This window comes from Anastrepha obliqua, chromosome 2, assembly GCF_027943255.1.
Source record: "Anastrepha obliqua isolate idAnaObli1 chromosome 2, idAnaObli1_1.0, whole genome shotgun sequence".
Classification (NCBI taxonomy): domain Eukaryota; kingdom Metazoa; phylum Arthropoda; class Insecta; order Diptera; family Tephritidae; genus Anastrepha; species Anastrepha obliqua.
Window position 1 is genome coordinate 133417565 of NC_072893.1, and position 27789 is coordinate 133445353.

General features: G+C 39.0%; 1 protein-coding gene across 1 annotated transcript; it reads right to left on the reverse strand.

Annotated features, from left to right (window-relative positions):
* Positions 1–27751, reverse strand: LOC129239143 (uncharacterized). The gene is made up of 3 exons (XM_054874466.1): positions 27652–27751; positions 24856–25041; positions 1–4664 (listed from the first exon to the last, which is right to left on the reverse strand). Exon 3 carries the CDS (start codon positions 3462–3464, stop codon positions 735–737), a length of 2730 nt encoding a protein of 909 aa, XP_054730441.1. The 5' UTR covers positions 3465–4664; positions 24856–25041; positions 27652–27751; the 3' UTR covers positions 1–734.
* Positions 27752–27789: the final 38 nt, after the last annotated feature.

Below are 27789 nucleotides of genomic sequence, written 5' to 3' on the forward strand. Positions count from 1 at the left end.
CCAATATTTATTAGTTTCTTTTTTTTAATTCTTCATAATTCTTAATGTTCGGCTGTGCCTTCAAAAGTGTCTTATGTTCACATTTATCAAAAACCAGATACACAAATTAAGGAATATCAACATGGCTTGATAAAAAGTGAAAGATACAAAAATGAAACAGTTCAAAGCTGAGTGCTCATGAAAAATTTGCTACATTAACTGTTGGGTAGGACAACAACAATACGCACATACCTACAGCCAAGTAAATATTTGCTAATTTACAAACGTACTTTGATATATTTATATAATACACGTTGAAAATTCACTTGGTGCACTGTCAAAGTTCTACAACAACAGCGCACTAAATCATAAAGGCAAAATAGATAATTCCATACAAAATTTCATATATCTTTTCGCTGTGTGAAAGCAAAAACAAATAAAATAAAGTAAAATAAAAAAATGGGTTAAATGCCTGAATGATAAGATAAAAATAAATTAAAGCTGCATTCCTTCCTCATTTCGCAAGCCATATGACTATTGTGCGATTGTGCGACTTAGGCTAACGGAATAATACTCACACTACAAAAACAAAATGCTCATTACTTATAATCACGCTCATACAAAAGCCTACTCAATATTTATACAATATACAGTTAATTACTAAAACTTAATAGAATTACAACAGTAACAGTTCTTTGGGTGAAATATATGATGAAATACTTTAGATTTGTTGAGATTTTATTTGGCTCTGTGACTCAATAGGTAGCCTTCTCGCTCAAGTTCTCACTCATTGGCACCACCAAACCTACCTTCTTTACTGTTGGTTTTGTGGTCAAATGCTGTGCGGCTAGTAGATCGGCCAAATCCTTGCCTGCCTGTTGTTGTGGGTCTTCGGGAATGGTGAATGACTCTTCATCAGCGCTGACTGAGCATGCAGAGCAGTCGCTAGTCTTGCGCTCCAAGGCGGTGCGCACACCGTTCACGTAGCACTCGGCGCCGTCTAATGCGGATATTGTGGATCCGCAATAGTAGAGGTTGCTGCATGAGGATGAGGCGCTCACGTCCGATTCGCCTTCGCCTTCGTTGGCAGTGTCGAGTGAGGAATGCCGCCGTCTCATGCGCTGTGCACGAAAATACTCTATTTCCTCTAGTGTTATGCCACACATGACATCGTCTGAATAGTCTGAGACGACTACGGATGGCGTACGCACAAATCGTCTGCCGCCCGGAAATTCAGTGGGCGTATAGTCGCTGCCACAACTCTGTGCTGACTCGCGCCGTGAACAGGGCAGTGATGGCGCCAGCGAACGGGGATCTTCTGGCAGCTCGACGACACGCTCTTCCAGCAACACCTTGGTAGGCACCGAGACTTGAGTTGGTAAGTTATTGACCGTCTGATGTAGATCAATGGTTGGTGAGTCTGGTAGTGCGGTAGGTTCGGCTAAAGGCAGAAGCGCCGGTCGCAAAGGCAAATCGGTGACGGTGAGTGTCATTCTGCGTTGCTGTGAGCCGGCTGGTGGTTGTTCAGGTGTAGTGTCCATAGATTCGTCGACCTCCAAACCAAGTGCTGAATCGCTGCTAGCCGAGCGTGCGACTTTGTCCTTACGCTTTAATTGCTCCGCTGTCATTGAAGTGATGTGCGTCAATTCATTGTCTTCGTTGTCCGATGAGTACGGACTCTGTCCAAGGTTACAGCCTTCGTCGGAGAGTGGACTGCTCCGTTGCTCCAACACAACTGACTTCAACGACAACATATTGCTGTCCACGGCTTCGCTCGGCTTATTGGGATTCACAATCATTTTTCTTGTATGTCGCGTCGGTTGTAAATCGAACTTTTGTACTAAATCCTCAACACGTGGAAAAGCGCTAGCTGTGCCGACCAAGTAAGGCTGATCGCAATTGGGGGACGTCTTCGGCGACGATTGATGTTCAAACTTTCGCTTCAGATCTAACTTTCGCCTAGCTATAAGCGATGTGGGCGAACTAGTTTCGGCAGCGTTTACAGAAATCGTTGGTAATGCTGTGACAGAGCAGGGAATCGGTTGGTGGCGCATATATCGTGCGCCGTCTTCGCTTACTTGCGGCCGCCAAAAATTTGGTGAGCTGTTATCCAAAAGCTGTTTGGGTAAATCCACGTCACAAACGTCAAGCGGTGTCGACGACTGCGTCAACTGCTTGTTTTTTTTATCGTGCAGTTCGAAATCTCTGAAAAATTCCGACTTCAACTTGGCTTTGCGTGCGGCCAAGTTCAGTGTCCTTCTTATATCCTCACTAATGCTGTTGTCACTATCGTCGGCCGTTCTTCTTGCTTCATATTCTGCGTTGTCCCAATCAAACACTGGTGGCCACTTTTTGCTCGGCACTTCACTTTTTCTACTGCGGTTGTTGCTGCTATTGTTGTGCTGTCTCAGGTTAACGTTGTAGCTGTTTAAAATACACTGCTCTGGCGGTGGTATTGTACTGTTCACTTCGACTTTTCTCTGATTACTAACATTCGTTAGCACAACCAACGGGCATTTATTTTCAGTGAATTTTGATTTCACGTCTACCGCCGTCATCACCCCTGCCACCTGTGACGCCCGCAAAATCGGTGTTGTGGTCGCAGACGTCAAACGAACCGACGATTGTGCTCGTCGTGTAGCATCTGAATATGCCTCCACCGCATGCGCTGGCACTGCCGCCATCGTCACTCGCTCATTCACCGTTGTTGTAGTAGTGCTTGCGGTAATCTTTTTTGCTTTCGTTAATTGACGAGCCGCTATAGCCGCCCGCGTTGTTTTCGCTGTTGTATGTGTACGCGGCTGTCGCGCAACTGTCAATGCCGCCATATGCGTTTTTGTTGTAGCTATTTTTAAGCTCCTCATTGTCTCTGTTGTTTTGCTGGCAACAACTGATCCTGATTCTTTTGTGGCATGAATACTACTGGGCAGCGGCGTTGATGTCGGAAAACCACTTTCAGCAATACAAGTAGCATCTTCAGCAGCGTCGCTGTAAATGGGCGCGCCACAAATGATCGTGGCTGTGTTAACGTCATCTCTCTCTTCAATTTTATCGCTTATATTACAACACACCGTTACATCAGAACACACACTGGCGACCGAATTTAATGAACTGGCAGGCGTAAGTGCGCGAGAAGAGGTTTCGGTTGAAGCACCACCGGCCGTTGTGCCTGCGCTTCCGGATAGCGCAGCAGTGATCTTCGAAGGAATAGTAGCTTTTAATACCGAACGCGCATTTTGAGCTCCGCGACTCGCGTGAGGGCATTTGTCGCGTACACGTACTGCAGGAGCCGTTGCTGCTGCCTCTGTGGCTGTGGCTGTGGTCGCGGCTGGGTCAAGTGAGCTCGTTCCGATTCTACGCCGACTAGTATTACTACCCATTATTCTTTGCGCCGCCAGCTGCTGGCATTTAGTATATTGTTTGTCGGTCGCTTTGCTGCACTTACTTTTAATTTTATTGTTTTCATTCGCAGGTACTCGATTCATTCTTTCTCGTTAAGTGCGTGTACGCTCTGCATTTTTTTTTTTCTTTCCGTGCAGTTTTCAAGTGGTCTCACAATCGACGCACGTTTGTTTCAATTTTCAACGTCGCAATTCTGTCAAATGACGTCAAGGCGCGAAGACATGACGCAAATGTCAGCGATTAGCTGCAAAAAAATTCCATTCCTACAGTGGTTCTGCTGCTTGCTGGTTGGTATATTTGTGATTATTATTAATGTTGTTATTGTTATTAATTTTGTTGTTGTTTTTATTGTTGTCCACAATATTAATAAGCATTTTTGTTGTCACAAACGACTGACGCAGAAGACTATCGACTGCAGCAATCCAACCCTTTCTGACGCAAGTGAGCCTCCAGACGATTTGGCGCTCAGGACTGGTGCTGCTATTAGCGGTGATCGTGGCTGAGATTTATGAAATTTATGAAGCATTGCTTTCATTCAAATAGGTGCAATAGTCAGCCACTTTGACGCAACATTAATTAAATACCTTTCCTTGGTAAGTTTTTTCGAATTAGCATGAAATACACGATGACGCTGATTGCTGATCCAATGAGTCGTTAGTTGTTAGAGATGAATGGCGTGCAGCGTTCCGCAGCACTCTACAAACGCGCTGGTGACTTGGACTTTATACTACGACTACACTTTGACGCTGTCAGCGGGTAAGTCACTCTAATTTAATAAACACTTCTTGGAATTTAAATTACGTACTATGCGTGCCGCCCGCGTCACTTAGAAACATCGCTTGCACTATGCGTGAGCAACACCTGTTTATGTACTTGTACGTGTATGCTTATTAACATAACTGCATGCGCATATGAATTTACACACTCACACACATATATCTGGTTGCGATCACTTCACACTTTTGTAGAATATCGTTTGGCTCATTGCGACGATCGCTGCACTAATTGCGTCAATATCGGTCGCGTCGCGTCGCGTGTTGTTGACCTTCCGTGGCAAAGGAGAAGCTGTAGCAGCAGGCGCCTGCTCAGCTGTTTGCCGCGCGCGCTTACTGGACGCGTTAGTTATTTAGTGCGCGCCGATCGCGTTGTAATTTTGCACATTTTATTATTAGCTTTTTTCTACTTTGTTGTATTTTTCATAATAGGCCGCAGTTGTCTATGAAGTCTTAAAAAATCAGCGCGGCATAGACAGCATTTACATTTGACGTCGTCAACGGCATTATCTGTAAATAGAAAAGCAATAGCGATTAATTTTACAAAAGGTGCAGCACGTATGAAATACAAGCAAATGCACAGCGCGTCGCATTTCAGCGCTCTAATCTTTAAGATTGCAAATCATAAATTCATAAAAATATTAATAGCTTTTTTACCTAATTTCTGTTTACGCTTTCTTGACGCTTGTAGTAAGTTATTTTAATCTATTTCCATGTTTTGGAAATTTTCCTTTTTTTATCGTTTTTTATGTTCGTTATTTTTTTATTTTATTGTTTCTATACAGTGAGAACTTTATCGGCCTGTTATCTGCCGGAGATTATGAGATTTGGCTAGTACTTTTTAGTATTGTTTTGCCCATTTTATCGCTTCAGTATAATTTTTTTCGTACCTATTTTTTACGGCCTCCATACTGACGTAAATCGTATTTTTGTGTTTCGCATTTTATTTTTCATTCATTCATAATTTGTATGGCAATAATTTTTTTGGTTGTTTTCACGAGCATATGATATGGATTTATTGTACATTTTATTAACTATATTTTGATATTCCTAACTTGTATATGTGTGTATGGATTTTAGTATCATGCGTGCCTGTGCTATATTATCAATTTTGCCTTGGCGACAATGCCAATTGCCCATCTGCAGATCAACATCACCGCCTGCTTGTCAATAATTGAACTCTGATGCGCATAAGAAAAGTGTTCATATATTAGAATTTTCAACTGCTGGCAACTTTTGTCTCCCAACCGTAGCTAAGAGGAGAATTCAGTTTTTTTTTTTTTTTTTTTTTTTTTTTTTTATATTTTTAAACGATTTAGCGGCGCCTCTTGTGGTTTTTCGTTGAAATGTGAAAAATTGTACGGCTGTGAAAATATCAAATCTGCTGAATCGAATCACGGCTTAGTTTGCCTTAGTAGATCAACAACGATCCCGCTTATACCAAAACTGGTCTCAGTGCTGCGAAGAGAGTGATTGGAAGCGTAAGCTTCAGATCCTACTTGTGAGCACTGCTTCGCAAGCTTTCTAAGAGCTCTAATTTTCTGATGCGCGATATCCTTCGGGACTCAAAACCAGAGCAACTTAGTCCTGATTTGGAAACTACTTTCAATCATGAAAATCGCTCGATTTAAACTTTGTCATCATCTACCCCACCAGGAAAATTTCAGATTATACACCAGATTAGATTTAGTTTAGAATCAGTTTTAGTTTGGAGGGAGGTCTAAAGATTACTATTCATCGCCATCGCTGCTAACGTTGAACGTTAACGGACATGTTTTTCGGACCTCCCGTGTTAACTAAGTTTTATTGGTAATAACCTAATCGTTCGTGCGACAGTGACTCGATTTAGCTTATCGTTTTACTTGTACACTTTTTTATCCACAATGCCATGCATATGCGGTCAAAAGGTTGACCGTGGGCAGCCAAACAAAAAAATTCAGTGTGTTAAGTGCAGCGAATTTTATCATCTTACTTGTGAAAATTTATTGCCTGATGACATTGAGTACCTGCTGAAAATAAATAAGCAGTATTGTTGTAAACAATGCACAAAATCGCGCCGTAACTCGATCCTACTGTAGCCTCGCTCAGTTTCTCCGCCAATAGATGCAGACAACAACAATGAAAATATTTCTGGGACCACCAATATTTCATCGCTTCCAGCTACTTCGGTACCCGTGAGACCGAATCCATCAGCGGAGTGCAGCAAGCAAGAAATCAACCTGCAAGCTGTTTTCGACGAAATTAAATCTCTTAGATATGCTCAGGAGAAAATGATAGCTGTAATTAGCTCTTTGCAAACCGACAAGAGAAATCTAATTAAAAAGGTAGAAGAACTACAGTTTGAGGTAAAAGCCGTTCATCACAAACTTTGCGATCTCGATGTCCCTGCTACTATTCCCGCTTTGGCTAATGATATAGATGCCCTTCACAACAACTTACATGTACTACACGACAATAATTCTGCAACAACAAAAAACAAGGGTCGAGTACTTGTTTCTAACTGAAAACAATCATCTTTCTCTTCTGCTTCATCTACCTCTTATGCTGCCGCTGCTGCAGCCGCTGCCGACTCTCCAGTCAATATCGTACGAAATGGTAAGGTTTGCAATAAGCTCTTTCTCGCTGCTCCGCCTAATGCCAAAATATCTAATACAGTAGAAACATAAAAACATAATACGCACTCTCCAGCGCTGCTTACGTCGTTGCTATCACAAAGCAATCAAGCAGTGCCGTCGGATAACCCTTCTCTTGCTGATTCGCAGCAGCAGTCGGTTAATGTTGAAATGTTTACAACTGTTGGTGCTAAGAACAAAAATCTAAAACGTAAACCGAAAAACACTGTTGTTGGCTGCAATGAAAACCGTGAACTGGATGTAATTGTAGCTATGAAGTGGGTACATTTGTCATATTTCAACCTCACAGTGATCGCTGAAAGCATAATCGAATATGTACACAACCACGCAGCGATCGATAAGAGCGACCTTTCTTGTTATATGTTAGTAAAAAAAGACGTCGAACTTAAAGGACTAAAGAGAGTATCGTTTAAGCTTGGTGTCTGAAAAAAATTATAACAAGATTTTCGACGCTTATCTTTGGCAAGAGAATATAAAAGTGCGTCCGTTTAAAATTTTCAAAGAGAAGAGACGAAACCGCCGCACACCTAGCGTGTACCGACGTTAATACGTTATCAAATACGGCAGATTTTCTACTGTATTATCAGAATGCTGGCGGCATAAGAACTAAAATGCTACCATTGTTGTTTTTCTCCTCTTCATCTGTCTATGATATCATAGTTATAACAGAGACTTGGCTTTCTGAATGTCATTATACTGCAGAAATATTTGACTGTCAACTGTATAATGTATTTCGTAAAGACAGATGCTCCCGCACTACTGGTCTCTCTAAAGGTGGTGGCGTACTTGTTGCTGTAAGTTCGAGACTACCCAGTACACAAATCACTTTGTCACCAAGTATGAGTTCGGACAACGGATATTTTCATGTTGATCAAACAATAATTAAAATTAATTTAGGAAAATCGAATGAATTATACATTAGCGTAAGTTATATACCGCCTTCAAACCCAATTGAATTATATAAAAAGCATATAAATAATTGTATTGTACAATACTGGATAGTCAAAACATAATTATTTTGGGTGACTTCAACTTACCCAATGTTAATTGGTGTTTCGACGATGATGCTAAGAAATTAGTACCATATGGAGTATCAATGCTTGGCACTTTTGCCTAATATAACCTCTGCCAGATTAACAGAGTACACAATGATATCAATCGCTTACTTGATTCAGTATTCATAAGCAATGATCTAAAGTCCGATGTCGAGTCGTTCTCTTCACCCCCTCTTCCTAACTCCATAGACCACAAAGTGTTATGTGTACGTTTTAAACATATAAGCTATATCAAATCAGTTATTAATAATATAATTGCATTAATTATAACTTCTATAAAGCCAATTTCAACCAGATATCGCGGTTATTGGATTTGGTAGATTGGGAAACTATTTTAAACAAACCCATACTATCACAGATGTATGATGATTTCGTAGGAAGACTAGAAAGGACAATATATATGTTTGTTCCAATAGTGTCTGCAAAAAATCAGTCCAAACCGACCTGGTACAATTCTCGACTCATTAATCTTAACAATAAAAAAACCAAAGCATACAAACTATACCGCAAATCTAAAAATAACGCAAAATTTTATGAAGCGTACAATCGTTTGCAAAAAGAATTCGATGTTCTGAACAAATTTTTATATCAAAACTACATTTCTAAAGTAGAGAGTGGTATCAGAGAAAATTGTAAATCTTTTTGGCAGTTCAATAACGGTAAAAAGAAAACCACTGGAATTCCAGAAAAAATTCATTATTTGGGGGAAACGTTGTCGGACATTCAAAAAATTAGTAACCTTTTTGCAGATTTTTTTCGATCTGTCTATGTTTGTCCATCCGACACCGGAATAGAAGATACCTCTTTTAACAGCTCACGAACAAATAAAGGTTTCCAGCTCTCATCTAATGATGTACTCAGAAGCCTGTCGGCCTTGGCAAATGACCCAACTCCTGGAGAAGATGGCTTCCCTTCTATATTACTAAAAAACTGTGCTACATCGCTAGCAAAACCATTAACGATTATCTTCAATAAATCACTAGCTTCTGGTGAGTTTTTACATAATTGGAAAAAATCGTTTATCATACCGATACATAAGTCTGGAAGCAAGTCGGAAGTCCAGAATTATCGCCCTATCTGCATACCTAAACTCTTTGAAAAGCTAGTTTATGATTTGATTTTCTTCCAAATTTCAAATCTCATATAGCCTATCAGCACGGCTTTGTTAAGAGTAGATCTACTGTTACGAATTTAGGGTTATTTACGAATTATGTCTTAAACCAATTTGAAACAGGCCAACAATGCGATGTCATATTCACCGATTTTTCGAAAGCGTTTGATCGAGTCAGCCATAGTATCCTACTTAAAAAGCTGGGTTCATTTGGTCTTAATCCTAGCTTACTCAAGTGGATTGCATCCTATCTAAAAGATAGAACTCAATTCGTTCGTATAAATAACACAAAATCTGATGCCATCAAAGGTACCTCAGGTGTACCTCAAGGTAGTCATCTTAGGCCACTATTGTTCTTAATGTTTGTTAATGACATTCCAGACGTTTTCGAGACATCACGTTGTCTGATGTATGCAGATGACATGAAAATTTACAGTCGGGTAGAGAACGTAACTGACTGCATAAGACTTCAAGAAGACTTAACAAGATTGGAAGCTTGGTGTGATGATAACTCCTTACCTCTTAATGCTGGTAAATGCCAGCACATGTCATTCAGTAGACGAAAAGTTACGATTGATTTCGATTACAAGTTGGGCACTACCACCCTCGCAAAAATGTATGAAAAGAAGACTTGGGGGTCATATTTACATCGAAAATGTCGTTTTCTAAACATATAGACTTTATGATTGCCAAGTCTAGATCTATGCTTGGCTTTGTAATAAGGAATTCAAGGGAGTTCCAGGATATTTCTACGCTGAAGAATTTATATTTTTCTCTTGTGAGATCAAACCTCGAATATTGCAGCATCATTTGGGATCCATTCTATATGGGTTCATCTTTAAGAATTGAGAAGGTTCAAAAACGTTTCACTAGATTTGCTATTCATTAATTTCGTTGGCCTTGCAGTTTGCCTGCATATAAAAGTAGATGTCTTTTGTTAGCATTGCCAACTTTGCGGAGAAAAACTTCATCGGTAATGTTTATAAGGGACATAGTTACGAATCATATCAAATGTCACTTCTTGCTGGAGCTAATACTCTTTAATTGTCCCACTCGTAACCTAAGAGTGAGCAATATGTTCCATTTACCTTATCACAAGACCAATTTTAGTCGAAATGAGCTGCTTGCACGTTGTATAAGACAGTCCAACCAATTATGCAAACATTTGGATATATTCTCTAACTCACGAGAGACTTTTAAATCAAAACTTAATCTGGAGATACACTTTTTGAATTGTGACTAATGTATCTCACACTATTGTTTACCATATATATTTAAGCTTTAGTATTAGTAATTTATTTAAGTTATACTTTAATTGATGAAATGAATAAATAAATAAATAAATATAAGAGTATTATTCAAAATCATATTTTTTTTATTTGGCAAAAATGTTATTCAAAATTTAAGTAAGCAAATTGCGCTATTCAAAGTATCGTTTAAATAAAGAGAAGAATTGTTGTTGTTGTTGTAGCAGCGTAAATAATCCAAATACATGTACGGGAAATGCTGCTGAGGGGACAGTTCTTAGCCAGGTCTTTCCGGTAATATGGATCCGGCTGTCGTGGGATCGATACAAAGAGGATTATTCTCGATCAAGCAATAGGAGGTATGCTTCATACCATCTTCGGATGGGTAGCCTGAAATGTCAAGGTAATTTTTGCCCAACTATTAAAGAAACTGGATTTTCCCTTAAAAGAGATGGGTGCCACTAATAATTTCACATGGGTGATTTTCCTTTACCTTTAGTCTTACATTCCCTTTATTCAATGTCTTCCTCTGGCCAAACTATTGCTGTTTTAAAGAGATTTCTTTCAAATAACCTTCATTTTCTCTTCACTGTGCATTAAATCTTAGACCTGCCGATATGTCATCACAAATACATCCAGCTATAAGACGGCGCTGAGTCTTGATAGTTCTTTAGGTTTTGCAGCTGTGGTGCAATTCGTTCGCAGCACAACCCTTGCATAGCCAAATCACCATTGCCGTCATTTCTGACTGTACTCGTAATGCAATACAATTTTTATTGTCATTCTATTAAGGGAGTATTTCAAAGATCATGAATAATAAGAAGACGTGATCGGAGTAATTTAAAGACCACCCACATAGCTCGTGGTGCAATAGGAAAGAATATGTGTGTATGTAGTCTTGATGTGACTTTATTCGTGGCAAATTAGCACACGAAGGGTACACCGTTATAAAATGTCTCTTTACCCTTTGGTGACCTCATGGCCTACAGATGCAGGTCCAGATATCAATGAAACCCTAAATTTCATTGACTTAAATGATGTCATACACCAGCTTGCAAGAATATGCATGAATATATGTATGTGTGTGCATGCATGCATGTATGCATGTAAAATTTGTGTCATTATTAACCGGAACGTTAATTAACGACATTCATTTCATTTTGCGCAATTTAATTGCAAAAAAGCGTGCAATTTGTGTACGTGCAAATATTTTTAATAACCAATAAAATAAATTCCACACAAAACACAACAACAAGTCAATTATTCTGTCAGCTTTTCCAAAACATTCGTACTCGCAAATATTTCTTATTGAATTATGAAGTTGAAAGTAAATTAGCCGCTGAGCCACAAAACACAGGTTTACCTTGCAGCTAAGCGACTGCCAACAACAAAGCTGATTTGCAAAACTGCCTTTAAACGCTGCGCAGCAAGTACGCTTTTGTATTTTCACTGTATTTTTTCGTTAATTTTACACTTGCGCAACAAAAATTGCGAATTGAGATATTGGCAAAAGATACATTGAAAATTCTCGGAGTTAAAGCAGTAAATTTTCTGAGCGCTTGTGGGTTGAATATTGAATTATGATTTTGTGATAACCGCTAGCAGGTAGATAGAGATATTTAATCGAAGAGGGAGTCTTGCCTTGTCGAGAATTCCCAAAAAAAATCGCCGAGCTTTGGTCCACATATCAGTTCGATTTCCATACCAGCGCACATCCAGGCGCTTGTTTGCAGATGATCCCTAACTCTGCCTGAAATAGAAAGCAGTAGTCGGAAAGCCTAAACTTAAGGTTGATAGAAAATTGCTGGCAAAGTATAGCACTTCTAACATTTTTATAGAACTACAAACGAAATCGCACTGATTTTCAGGAGCGAATTTATATGAACTGCTCCAATTAGTTGGACATTGTGTATATAAAGAACATCGCGTATAATAAAGAACTGAACAAATTTAGAGCAAAAGTTTATAGTTTTGAGATTTGTTCAATTTTAAAAATTTTGGTATAGAGTTTTTTAAGACGAAATATCCTCACATATTTATATATTTTTTTCTTTAATTTCCAAGGACCCAAAAATTTCATATATTTAAATTTTTTTCGTTTTATTTCCAAGGACCCAATAAGTAACCAAAAACTAGTTAAATTTTTTTTCACTCTCCCTCTTAGGATTAAATACAATATTACCCGTTGTATTGAACATTTTTTCATCAAAAGATCTCAAAACTACATTCCTAAAGCCTCAAATTTTTTTTTATTATTTTTAACTGAGAAACAGCTATCGGGTGTTTTTAGCCGCATGAGACCTATCGATATCGATAACTATGATTTGACAGCAGAGAAAGGCCAACTGCGCTGATATTTTGTTCCAGTAAGGTTTGGCAAGTCGACATGAATCGTTTAACGCCTGAACAACGCTTACAAATTGCGGAAATTTATAATGAAAAAAAGGCGAAGTGTGGAAAAAGACGCCGAAATGTCGATTCATCGCCATTCTCAACTTGTTGGCTTTTGTCCTTCGACTACGTGGAAAAGTTTACGTAAGGTAATTCTTAAGTGCCTATAAAATACAGCTCCGCCTTCTTTATTATTTCTTTAATACTCAGCCTACAAACTTAATAATGCAATAAAGTGAGTTGTGAGTCCAGGGTCCTTTACTATTCAGAAACCACAAATTGTGGGCTGTTCGAGTTGTTATATTTTTTATCTCTCTAAAAAGACAACCCCAATCCTGGAAGCGTTTGTAATTATTCCACAATGTGCGTTAGTTCCACCTTGCAACTCGCAAACACATTCCTCTAACTATAAGTGACAACCCTTTCTCGCAAACTCTCCTGGTGGGTTGTTAAGACCGAAAGCAAGAGCGGGAGCCATCAACTCACTGAAGTACTCCTTTTTATTCTTCCCTGAATGGCAGCGCTTTCACATTCTGTTGCTTAGCATGCGATAAATCTCATCAAGCCGGTTGTTACCTGAGAAAAGTGAGATAGTGATTCATAGAATATTCCAATATAGTCTAAACGTCTATTGCATTTTTTAACACTCCCACTTTCAATGCGACCAACAACAATTAGCCCTTAATTCAAAGTGGGCACATTGGTACAATTTGCGAGACCATTATCAGTGCAGACAAATTTCTTATCAAATGAAGTTGACAATTTCATATACTATAATAAGCAAACTATTTGAATGAACCAATTTATTTATTTTTTTATTTTATAAATTCACTAAAGGTAAATCCGCAATGCTGCTCCCAACTGGCACGTAATGCGTAAAAATATAATTTTTTTATTTCTCTGTTTATGCGTTTATTTTTTATTATTATTTACATATATTTATTTATCTTTAATTTGCTTGCCGTGTATCAGCACTTTACACGGGTCTTGTGACTTCCCCCGTGAGATATCCCGGCAGTTATCACTATGAACCAACATTGGCTTAACCGATCCGAGGGGAAATTCGTCAGCACCACCGTAGCTGGGACGTGAGTGCAACGCTTCATTCTAAATATGTATGCAACTATGCATGTATTTAAATAAGTACGTACGTGTGCACACATTTATTGCGAAAAATTCCAAGCCATTACTCAGAATAAGTTTTCCGAGGAAGTAAATATGAGGCTCATGGTCAATTAAATTTATGACTCGCTCTTCGGATATATGGATAATGGAGCAGCCAAAAATTAAAACAACAAGAAGCGTACTCATAGGTACGTAAAAATTATAGTTGCGCTCATTAGTCTCACAGAAATATTAATAAGCATCTGGTAAATGCGCCATTCTAATTTTAGCCCACAACAACAATAAATTTGTCTGTGACTAAATGCAATTTGGTTTTAAGATAATTAGATGACTCAGAGAGCATTCCATAGCAGGTGTAAAGTTGCATTGGCAACATTTAATCAGCTGTCAATTATGTATATCACCAACTATTCCGTCAACCGCAGTAAGCAGACCAACAAAAAGTCGTCACTTACTGCGTTACAACCCATTCAATTCGCAAGCAGTCACTCATGATATGAAAATATTTGCTAAGGTGTCGAGTTCGATCAAAGATCGCAGTCTTTTTACATTAATAAAATATTAATAATTTTTATGAGCGAATTGTGGAAAATCCAGTTTTGTTTACCTGACACTGTGAGAGTGCGCAAATACGCCCCGCGGTTCAATTCACTCTTCAAAATTAATTCGGAATTTGCTCTTCAAAAGTAGAGGAGGCAGCGAAGGTGCGGGTCCATTGTAGCCCTCGATGGGCGACAGTGGCAATGAATAGAACAAGCTAATGTGACCAACTCAAAAGCACTGGCCAGTGATCGGTGACTTGTTACGAATAAAATTGAAATTGAAAGTTGTTTGGCAGTCACTGATTTAAATTTTATTGATGCTACTTTAGCATTCGATATTTTAATGGATACTTGGAGGTTAATATAAATATTATTTGTTTGTATGCACAAGGTGGCGCAAAATTAGTCAACCAGCAGCAGTCGGTTGTAAATTATATTTGACACTTGTGAATTTTACAGCTGCAGTATCCTAACCAATGGAGCGCGTAATGGTCAAAATAAAGATTTCCATCACTGTTAATATTTTTTTTTTTGTATTTAGTAATAAACTTATTCCTAAACCAAATGGGATGATTAATTTTGTGCCACCTATTATAATTGCTAAGAAAACGACGATGGAAAATTCAAAAAAAAGTTAGAGAGTTTGAAAAATCGAAAACAAGACTTCATAATATTGTTGCTGTGGCAAAAGTCAATCATTTAAAATTTCATTACTCGGCTTCATTTACATGAACCAACCTGAGGCATATAAAAAATCAATGTCTACACGAGAGTTCCACAAGAGATTGGAAGAAGTTGAGTCGGTTAGTGCAATAGCTTGAAGCGGGGAAAGGAGAAATGAGGAATACGAGACGAACAGAGAAGTGAAATTAAAATGCCACCTGCAGTGTCAACATCTCTTTCCTTGCATAAGTCCGATGTAAAACCTGATGAAGAATTGAAAAAATTTCCTACCTAGTGAGACGACGTCAGAGACAACTCCCATTTGAAGACTGCTGAGTTTTTCATATAAATGATCTGACTTCAGCAGAAACTTTACTGAGGAAGGCCGCCAAATACTCTACATGCGCCTTTATCAGGATTAAAAGAAAACTTGTCGATACTGAGCAGACTACTACGTATATTCCACTTTATTCCTATGTTCTTCATAATAGATTGCATGACTACCTTTTGAAGGAGCGACGGTTGACAGGCGCGCAATCATCCCATCACGACCACCGTCATATGTACTTAAGCACTTAAGCAACTCACTTATCAACCCATGAATTCTCACAGTTTTTATGTTCTTTACGCGCAGCACCGCCGCTGTTTGCACTTCGTAATACCTGGAAGCGATTACTGCGTCAATCAAGAAGTAGAAAAAAGCAGAAGAGGAAGCAAAATACTTGAAAACTCTGACTGACACCGTTTCGATAAAATGGAAAAGCTCTACCCTTCGTCTGGGGACAGTGCGATTCAACAATTTTCATGGGTAAAAGCTTAAATAAACACTTGAACTTAGTTCATACCTTCAAGTATAGAAATGGAAAAGTCTGCGTTAAACAATAAGACTTTTGTTTCGCAGAACAATGGAAATGCCTGGCAATGCACTCATTATGGCCACGTACAAATGCAAGTATGATATAACGGAATTCGTAGGTATGTACATGCACACACGTGGTATGTGCGGTGGAAAAGAATAAACAGTGGCAACCACATGACAGACGGCAACTTCAGTTCAGCCTCAGTCTCATCAGTGCGAAAGATAACGGATGTGGAGTATTCATAAGTATCGGGGAAAAAAGTAAGTGAATGAAAATAAACAGACCGTCAAAATCAGCCGCTTGGAACCGTTATTACACTATTATGGAAGCACTGTGGAACGTGTTTCAGGCGAGTACAGCATATCAGCGTTTAATGGGTGTTTGTAACCCGTCCGTGTGCGAGCCATAGCGTATATGCTCATACATACTTATGTATATATACATATGTAGGTATCGGAGGATGGTTCCATGCAAGTGGGGAAAGTTACTGAGCGCCATTCACTTGGGAATGGCCAGGACGATTCTTCTGCATATGGTTCAAGCAGCTCACAACGGCCGGGATTAGCCCACGTATCCTCTGGGTAGCTTCCGAACACCCGTTCGGGAGTGAGCTAACGTGAGAAGGCGAAACATTCCAGGATAGCTGGTTGTGCGTTGGGTTTGGGACCCGCCACTTAAAAATCCCCCCCAATGAAAAATTTAAAAAAGCCTCGGATGAGACCTCCCTATACTGATGACGACCCCTGCAAACGAACTAAGGACTATGATTTGAGGGCATGCACCTGGAATGTCCGGTCCCTTAATGGGGAAGGTGCCTCTGCCCGGCTGGTTGATGTCCTCGTGAGAGTAAAGGCTGACATCACTGCCATCCAAGAGATGCGATGGACGGGGCAAGGAAAGAAAACCATAGGACCTTGCGACGTCTACTACCGCTGCCATGTAAAGGAGCGCAAATTCGGTGTCGGATTTGTTGTGGGAGAGAGACTTCGTCGCGAAGTACTGTCGTTCACTCCGGTGGACGAGCGTCTCGCAACAATCCGCATCAAAGCCCGTTTTTTTAACATATCGGTAATTTGCGCACACGCCCCGACGGAAGAGAAGGACGATGCGACCAAAGATTCATTCTATGAGCGCCTGGAACGTTCCTATGAGCGCTGCTCCCGCCACGACATAAAAATCGTGCTTGGCGACTTCAACGCCAGGGTGGGCAAGGAGGGAATTTTTGGTCCCACAGTCGGAAAATTCAGCCTGCACAACGAAACATCCGGTAACGGACAGAGGCTGATCGACTTCGCCGGGGCCCGAAACATGGTAGTCTGCAGCACCAGATTCCAGCATAAGAAGATTCACCAAGCCACCTGGCTGTCTCCTGATCGAAAAACACGAAACCAGATCGATCATGTTGTGATAGATGGAAGACACGCTTCTAGTGTACTAGATGTATGTACGATCCGAGGACCCAACATCGACTCGGATCACTACCTTGTTGCAGCCAAACTGCGCACACGCCTCTGTGCAGCAAAAAACGTGCATCTACCTACGCAAAGAATGTTCGACATCGAAAAGCTGCAATCACAACAGATAGCCAGAAGATTCGCCACTCGACTCTCACTCCTGCTCTCAGAGAGTACTGCCCAACAAACCGGCATGCACGAACAATGGAGCAACATTTCTCGTTCTCTACGTACCGCCGCCGAAGAAGAAATCGGATTCCGGCGAGCCCGAAAAAACAATTGGTACGACGAGGAATGTCATGCTGCCGCAGAATGAAAGGATGCCGCCTATAGAGCCACGCTGCGATCGGGCGCAACGCGAGCCATGTGGGATCGCTACAGAGAGCTGAAAAAGGAAGAGAGTCGTATTATCCGAAAAAAGAAACGAGAAGCCGAAATACGTGAGTGCGAAGAGCTTGAGATGCTGGCCAACAGGAACAACGCCCCAAAATTCTACCAGAAAGTTCGGCGGCTTACAGAAGGTTTTAAGACCGGGGCGTTTTCCTGTAAGAACAAAGACGGCGAACTGGTGACTGACGTACAGAGCAATCTTAAATTATGGAGGGAACACTTCTCGAACCTATTAAACAGTGACAGCTACGCATGTCGGCGAGAAAGTGAAGATCCCGATACCCCAATCGTTGACGACGGAATTGTCGTTCCGCTACCCGATCATGACGAGGTGAGAATAGCGATAAAGCGGCTAAAGAACAACAAAGCCGCGGGCGCCGACGGACTGCCGGCTGAGCTATTCAAACATGGCGGCGAGGAGCTGGTAAGGTGCGTGCATCAGCTCCTATGCAAAATATGGTCGGATGAAAGCATGCCTGCCGATTGGAATTTAAGTGTGCTCTGCCCAATCCATAAGAAGGGCGATCCTGCAGTTTGTGCTAATTACCGCGGGATTAGTCTTCTAAATATCGCCTATAAGGTTCTAGCGAGCGTATTGTGTGAAAGACTGAAGCCCACCGTCAACCAACTGATTGGACCTTATCAGTATGGCTTCAGACCTGGAAAGTCCACCATCGACCAAATATTCACAATACGCCAAATCTTGGAAAAGACCCATGAAAGGAAAATCGACACACACCATCTTTTCGTCGACTTCAAAGCTGCATTCGACAGTACGGAAAGGAGTTACCTGTATGCCGCGATGTCTGAATTTGGTATCCCCGCAAAACTAATACGGCTATGTAAGATGACGGTGCTCAACACCAGCAGCGCCGTCAGAATTGGGAAGGACCTCTCCGAGCCGTTTGATACCAAACGAGATTTCAGACAGGGTGACTCGCTGTCGTGTGACTTCTTTAACCTGATGTTGGAGAGCATCGTACGAGCCGCAGAACTTAATCGCTCAGGCACAATTTTTTATAAGAGCGTACAATTGCTAGCGTATGCCGATGATATTGACATCATCGGCCTTAACAACCGCGCTGTTATTGTAGTTCTGCCTTCTCCAAACTGGATAAAGAGACAAAGCGAATGGGTCTGGTGGTGAACGAGGATAAAACGAATTACCTCCTGTCTTCAAACAAACAGTCGGCGCACTCGCGTATCGGCACCCACGTCACTGTTGACAGTTATAATTTCGAGGTTGTAAAAGACTTCGTTTATTTAGGAACCAGCATTAACACCGAAAACAATGTCAGCCTTGAAATCCAACGTAGAATCTCTCTTGCCAACAAGTGCTACTTTGGACTAAGTAGGCAACTGAGCAGTAAAGTCCTCTCTCGACGAACAAAACTAACACTCTACAAGACTCTCATCATGCGCCTCCTAACGTATGGCGCAGAAGCTTGCGATGACAACATCCGATGAAGCGACGCTTGGAGTGTTCGAGAGAAAGATTCTGCGTAAGCGAATATCTGCAACGGCGAATATCGCAGACGATGGAACGATGAGCTTTACGACGACATAGACATAGCGCAGCGAATAAAGATCCAGCGGCTAAGTTGGCTGGGTCATGTCGAATGGATACAAACGCTCCGGCTTTGAAAGTATTCGATGCGGTACCAGCTGGTGGTAGCAGAGGAAGAGGGCGGCCTCCTCTGCGTTGGAAAGATCAGGTGGAGAAGGACTTGACTTCACTTGGTGTGTCAAACTGGCGCCGGTTAGCACGAGAAAGAAACGATTGGCGCGCTTTGTTAAGCTCGGCCAAAATCGCGTAAGCGGTTATAGCGCCAATTAAGAGAAAGTACTAGAAAAATATATTGCATATTTATTTACTAGCTAGACAAAGGTCTGCGTCATTCAAATCTCTGAAATACGAGTACGCCATCGCATTCTATAGCTGCTAGATACTCGCCTGAGTAGTCTAATTTTGGGTGCAATAAATTAAAATACAATCAATTCGAAGCAGCAATGATTATTCACAAAATATAGAATATATACATACAAACATACCTACATATGTACATATATGTATACTACTGTACTACTGGCATGCAATGTAGGTATCCCAATTCAAAGAATTTCTATATTAATTATCTTTATAATCAATTATATCATTTGTATTATACATATACACAGATGCATATATCTGTGGTCATAAGCAATAATCGCCTAAGTCGACTTAAGAAAGAAATGAATTATTGGTATACTAGCATATTCAACTAATAAAACTGTATATTTACGCGAAGTTCCTATCACTCTAACTAGTTTTTTTACGGTAAATATTATTAAAAACATATTAGCCTAACTCGCAACGAAGCGCTATTGCATTTACTATATGAGTCTAAGTATACTTAAGAAGATGGTCAATTACAATAATGTTATATTTAAATGGCCTATAATAACTTAAGTTGTTTTTGCACCTAAATTTTTTTAAGTTTGTCATACATAAAAGAGCTGACATAAGAACCAACGTGAAGGTGAGTGTTTATTACAAATTGAAAATATATATAAGCATGCACTATCTCTTCAAAAGTTGTTAATGCATTTTTGTTGTGAGTTTTTAAGAGAGCTATATCTTCATACGCGACAAATGCGAATGACATATGCTCTTATTCTTTTTTCAAAGTACAGTTAGATTGGTATGCCTAAAGCGCCATTTTAAAATCATTTGAGTTAAGCAATTTCCTGTGATTAATGCAGAGGTTATAAGAGGTCAGAAAAAAAAGTTTCGGTAAAATTGAATATTTTCTGAACTAAAAATAAAAATTAATAAAAATATTTAAAGTTAATGAAATGGAAAACGAAGTAAATGTAACAGGTAAGATTGAACAAACAAATAGCTTTGCTAAGTTGCTTAAATTTTTGCAATTAATAGGTTATGATGAAAGCAGTCACATGTCGTTTTTAGAGGGCAGTGGGGCTGATTTACTAACAAATGTTTCTAATACTCCACTATGCAGTGAGAATGAGGCAGATAATTCAAATTTACAGGAAAATCTCCGTTTTGACAGTGATGACTCAGTCCTAGATTCCGACTATGAGGACTCAACTTCTACTAATAATGGAAATAGTGGCAATTTAGATGATGATGAACTGCTCAACGAGGCCCCGACTACATCCCAAAGAGCTTATTCGAGGAAACAATCATGCTCAAGACGGAACTTGGGAAAGGCATACGTTAATGTAAAGGGTGTTGTTGTGTCGGAAAGAAAATTGAGACCTCTTATTATTGATTGTCGCATGAAGTGCAAATCAGAGGTTCCGCTTGCATTTCAGAAAAGCATTTTTAATAAATATTGGTCGTTGGGTACGTACAATCAGAGAATTTTGTTCATTGGTTCCTTAATTGAAATCAACGACAAAAAAACTCAATATATGCAAAAACACCCTGAAAGGCCACGTGAGCAAAAATTTCAGGCTGCTTATTATGTTGAGTTTGAAGGCCAAAGAGTGCAGGTATGCCAAAAATGCTTCCTGCAGTGTTTTGATGAGAGTGCCAGTTTCGTCAAAACTGTTTTGAAGAAGAAATTACACTATTCTAACAGTGACCTTGTTGATAAGCGTTGATCAGGTGGAGGAAAAAATATACTTACGGATGATAAAGTTCAACTTGTAAAGGACTACATAAACAGCTTTCCAAAATACGAAAGTCACTATACCAGGAGAGATACAAGTTGCCAATACTTACATGCGGTATTATCCCTGGCCCAAATGTATACTTTGTTTTGCGATAAATACAAAGCCAACGTAGTTAGTGTTTCCTCATACAGTGGTATTTTTAAAAGTAAGTTGACATCTTTAAGGCCTTTCTACACGATATGGTTTGTACTTATGACTTGTCATTCTTTCTACACTCACGTATTGTCGTATGACTTCCAATGCTTTAAGTAGTTCAATTTATTTGCTTTTTTCTTACAATAAATAAATAACTCCAAAAAATGTTGCCAACAAATTAAGGAATAGGTTAATGTAGTTATGTGTCAGGCGAAAATAGAATCGTTTCTATTTTGTATCTGCAGTTTTCTAAATAGACATATACATATGACAAAATATATAGTGTAAGAAGCCTTTTACGCTTCTTATAATTATTTAATTAAAAAATGTTTTACAGCCATGAATATAAAATTTAAGAAGCCAATGCTTGATACCTGTTCTACGTGCGAAAAATTTAGAGCTAAAATTGCTATTGCTAAACAGGAATCCGATGATATTTTACTACGTGATTTAGAAAAGAAACTCTTAGCCCATCAGAGTAAAGCAGATTTTGCATATGAGTCAAAAAGAAATGACAAAACTTGCGCTTCCGATGATCCCAAAGTTAAAATGTATACTTTTAATTTGCAGTAGTGTTTGCCTACCCCATACTTAAGAAACTCAATAAGTTTCTACAAAAGGCAGCTTTGGACCTATAATTTAACCGTACACGACTGTACAACTGGCACCCCACATTGCTTTATGTGGCATGAGGCACTTTCTGCCCGTGACGGCAATCAAATCGCATCATGCTTATTCAAACATATAAACAATCTTCCACAAGTTAATCATGCAATCTTTTACAGTGATTCCTGTATGGGACAAAATAAGAATTCATTCGTGTGTGCAATGTTCACATTGGCTCTTGAAATTAACCCCACTTTAGAAATTAAATTTTTCACAAATTTTTAGAACCTGGGCACACGCACATGGAATGCGATGTGGATCACGCTGTGATAGACACAAATATATCATCCACGTGGCTGGTACAATTTTATAAGAAGTGTACGTTCCAGAAATCCGTTCAACGTAATTGAAATGAACTTACAGGATTTTTTTTGATTTCCAGCTTTTCTTAAAAACAAAGCTAATGTGGAGAACCAATAATCTAGATGGGGAAAAATTCGTTTGGAAAGATATTAGATGGCTAATATTTACAAAGAGAAATTTTGCAAAAATTCTTTGTAAAACCACTTTAGACGAACATGCTCCTTTTAAAACATTGAACTTGTTAAAACGTGGTGTAAATTCAATAGCAATAAGCGACATATCAATGCTAACACAAGACATTAAATCAGCTCAAAAAAGAAAAAGGATCTCCTTGATTTTCTACCATTTGTAAATCCATGCTTTCTTCCTTTTTATAAAAGTTTGTTAACAGATAACTCAACTGATGTACATCCAGATTTAGTAGAAGGTGAATCAGAAACCGAATAACTTCGACTGATATATTATACTTATACTTTTAAATAAATATTACATATAAATATTACAAAAATAAGTTTTCGGAAAATGTCATTTAGTTTAAAATAATGAATTTGTAAAATTCCTTTTTTTTTAATAAACTCGTATTAGTGAAATGGACTAACTCTTTATCTTGGTAAATTTATATATGCAATAGTTCCTTAACTCAATATGTGCCACACAAACAGCAACCAATTCTTTTACAATAAAAGCCTTAGTCAACATAGTCATTCTTATATCATATGTTATGTTTGCAATAAACATTTTTATTTTTTTTTTATTAAATATCTCCTAAACAAAGGCAAGTTTCATTATAATTGTTTAACTGAGCATTGTGCTTGAAATGATCAATAATTATGTATTTACAGTTTTTTAAAGCTTCTTTCTACATTTCTCAGAAACGCTTCTGAATAAAAAAAGCCATTTATCTCGGAAGCAAAGTTCACGACTTAGGCGATTATTGCTTATGACCACAGATATATGTTTATTGAATTGGTGCTTCCACCCTTGTGTTTGGCCAATTTGTGGTGAGCGTCTGATGTTTTCCCACAAATGGAGAATTGTAGGCCCAATTCTAAGCGGCCTCCGAGCACCAGATGATATTTATGAGGAGCTTTTTCATGGCAGAAATACACTCGGAGGTTTGCTATTGCCAGCCGAGAGGCGATCGCTGTTAAAAAAAACTTTTTCTCTCATTTAGTGTTTCATGCCCAGCGATTTGCATCTGAGCACTTCTGAATGGCCGTCACGCATCAACTCATTAGGTTACGCGGCCACCGTCATTGCCCTGCTTTATTATTTTATATCATTGAAAGTTTTTTTTTTTATTGTATATCAAACTCCAGCACGATTGATTGTATATATCGTAGTAGCGCTGCATAAAAACTTATTTTTTCTTTATAACTCTTTTCTGTTCCTAACTTTTCATTTTAGTTTAGGCGCTTTTTGCCTCCGAAAAGATTATAAGTCATATATCCTTCTCTTGGCAGGCGAGTCTTCGCTTTCTGAATTGCCCGTATTTATGTCTGGCTCAGGATTGTTACTCCAGCAGCAATCTAAAATGTTCTTACGTATTTTTTTTTTTTGCTGTTACACTGACAAAACGAATCGATTTGGAGTGGACAGGGTCATAGAGAGCATATCCGGGCCCCGAGGGAAAATTGCAAATGCGGGCCCTTCCCAATTATGTCTAATTCTTATAAATACGTAGTCCGGGCCCCTCTGAGAACTCCGGGCCCGGGGTAAAAAGTCTCCGATCCCCCCTCTCGTCGGGCATGGGAGTGGGCAACTCGTCCTTGCTCAAAAAAATCGTTAATGAAGTAATAATGTCAACAGTTTTCTCTGGGATAGAAATCTATGTGACTAATTTTTTTTGCCATATTGTATGATAAGCACATAAACAATGAAAACTGAGTTTCGAGAAATACCCTAAAAACCAAATAGTTTTTTAATTGACCTCCAATACGTGGAAAGCGATACTCTGTGACTTATACTCAAAATGCTTGCATGCAGTTTTCACCACCATTTGGAGAATAATTATAAATCAAACTCTGTGAATATCGGCTGAACCGGTCGATAAGACCAAGATTAAAGCGGTTCAGGATAATATTTTTGAGCCTCACCACAAAAAATATGCACTGAGAGAATTAAGAAATTAGTGTGCAAAAGGTCAGTTAATTAAGAAAATATTTATAAGCCTGTGTTGTCAGCAAAGTCCAATATCATAAGTTTAACCAGCTTTTTATAACTCAGCCGCAATTACTTTCACTAAAAATAACATTTGTATGCTAATGAAAAAAATGTGTTGGCTCAATTATGTATGTATGATAAAAATAGAAATAAAGTGAAACAAAAAAGTATTGTACTACACACCTATGTACATACATATGCGCATACATTTTATAAATATTACTCTGCTTTCTTTTTTTTTTTTTTTGTTATTGGTGTACTCTGTTGAGTATATTTGCTTACCTGTTCGCGCAGCCACTGTCCATATAAACTTGTATATTTGTATGCATATACATATGAATGTACATATGCGTAAAATCAGCTTCGAGGAGAACCGCGTTCAAGAGCCGCTCAACACTAGTTTTTTATCTTGTTTTATTTAATTCATATTTTTCCTTTTTTTGCAAAAATATACTTCAGCTAACAAAACTTTTTTGATTAAAAATATTAGTATGAAATTATTATTTATATATTATTATAAAGCACAACATCGCGCGGACACGACAGCGTTATTGAAGCTTCGTTCTGGCCCGATCGTACTCGCACTCGCATTCGTATTTCACTGATGAGTAAATAACGTCCCAGTGGACGGAGTTTGACTTGACGGCGCGACAAAAACGAATAGTGTAACAATTAACAGCTACGGGTGTAATAAGTAGGTTTAACAATAAAGATACAGCAATAAAAACTACTAGAAATAAATATATGGCACAAAGATAAGCTCTGACGTAGCGCGCACAGAACACACAGAGAACCTCATTGTGCAGTGAATAGACCGAAATGAGTGCGCGCGCTTGCGCACGTACATACATACATACATAAATACATCGTTGTCGCGGTTGAGATAAGTTTTGTTGTTAACAAGTGATCTACAATCTTTTTGGTAACTTAACGCGCCCGTAAGTATGTGCGTATGTATGTATTTAAGTTTTTTATTGCTGCTACTGTTGCGGTTATCTCATTAATTGCCACTAAATCTATTTTGATTGTTGCTGCTGTTGTTGTAGTAAGTTCAGCGCATGCTGCAGTTAGCGATATTCTTCTCTAATTTTTAAATCATTTGCATTTTTATGCATGCTTTGCAAGCATTTACACATACACGTACGTTTTAAAATTTATACGAATACGATGGGTGCTGTTGCCACACTTGAGCTTCCTTTGCCTCCATAAATATTACATACATTTGCAGTATATTTATGTATTTTTCGGTTTGCGCGCACAATCACCGTTATTGTTGGCTTTTGCGGCTGAAATAATTATGACAATTACTTTTTTTATTATTGCTAATTGGAGCGAAACGTTTAAAATGAGAGAGGGCTCACAGCTCCTCAAATTTCACTAAATTGCTTATTTTATATATGCTTATTTTATATACATACATATGTATTTGCCTGCGTCCTGCTCATTTGCTTTGCCAACGCTCTTTTGGTTTTACTCTTTCCATTGATTACCGAACTGCCGCTAATCCACTTACAAATGCAAGCAAGCAGCTCAAACATGTCCAAAAAATTAAAGCATTAAATAAAAAATGAATTGAAAATCGAACAAATGTTTCTATTCAAAGCAGGTTTTCAGCGCCCAGTAATCAATGACGCGTCAGCAACACCAAGCCGCGCCACAGCGCCGCTCACGACCCAGTGACATATTTAATGTGCTGACAGTAACGCAACATATGTATGTGTATGTGTGTATCTATGTGCGAGTGCAAGTAGGTAAACATACGCACAAATGCAAACAGCGCACTCAGAATGGCATATGCATGATTTGCAACGATCGCCTGCAACAAAAACCATACACACGTATATATAATATGTACATATATCCGGCTGCTATAGCAGTAGCAACAATTGCACCAGCACCACGTCTGTTGAGAGCGTGTTTTACTTCTAAGCAGACACTACGCCGAGGCTACATCGACGCGGTTGGTTTGCAGCTTCTTCGTACGTTTGTCACTCGCTTTTATTGCTTGTGCTTGCTGAAGTATGGGTTTCTCTTCATGGCGCGCTGTTCGGGCATAATCAAGAACATAAAGTTATGAAAAATATGGCTTAAATTAGCAAGACACCAGCACCACCGCCATCGACGACGACACACGTGCACAGAAGGTGATCGAACGCGCACAGCCGGTTGTGGTGCAAAGTGGTTTGCACAAACACACACATCCAAATGCTATAGGTATCAATTGGCCAGTTAGGCAAGTATGTTTGTATGTATGTTAACGCAACGCGCATGCTTTACAGCTGATTTATTTAGTTTCATGTAATACGAACTGCCAGCGGTACTTGTGTGCTACAACAATGTGTTTTTTGTTATTGTTGTCACTTATTATGAAAAAGGATTCATACCAGCGCAAGCAGCAGATAAACAAAGTGCCGGAATTATTAGGGTCGCGCGGTAATTGCGCTTCCGACGCGCAGCAGAGATATACATACGAATGTGGTGGTTCAAACGAAAGTTAAATAAAGAAATAAAAAGCTTATAACGAAGCGGTGAATTTGCATAAACGGCAAATTAATTTTTTGTTGGTTTATTTACTAATTTAAATTTTTTAAATTTAGTTTTATTATTGGTTGTTCCTCCCGCTATAGCTGTGTGTTTTTACTGCTTATGAATGTGCGCGCTCCCTTATGGATCGTCGTTTCCCCGTTTTAGCAAAATGCCCGGCGCTGTCTCTATTGTCCCACCATTCACGAAATTTGCCGGAGGGTGGTAAAATTGAATTAATCCGCCTGAAGATATGCATAATCGCAATTTGAAATGGGTTGCTACCGCGGAAGCAGTACCCAGCGCGGGGCTTTATTTATTTTTGGTTCAAATAACGTGTTTCTAATATTTTTTATAAGTGTTTTGACAACAATAATTATCTCCACTGGCTTCTTTCGTTACTGCAACACATTTACAATAAAAATAACAGCAAATGCTACAATGACAACAACAACTATTCACATTTATCACACCGCAAGCACATCTAATATTGAAAAATGTTTATAATTGATTTTTAGACACGATAATATTTTATTGTTTTCGTTTTTAATTTACTTTACTTCACGCGCTCACAATGATTATCTCCTTTCCGCATTCGCTTCAGCGCATGCATTTCTAGAAACCTAAAACATTAACATCAATTTTGTAATCAAAATTTAGCACGACCTATTCCATTTCGTTGTTCGCGCTCAA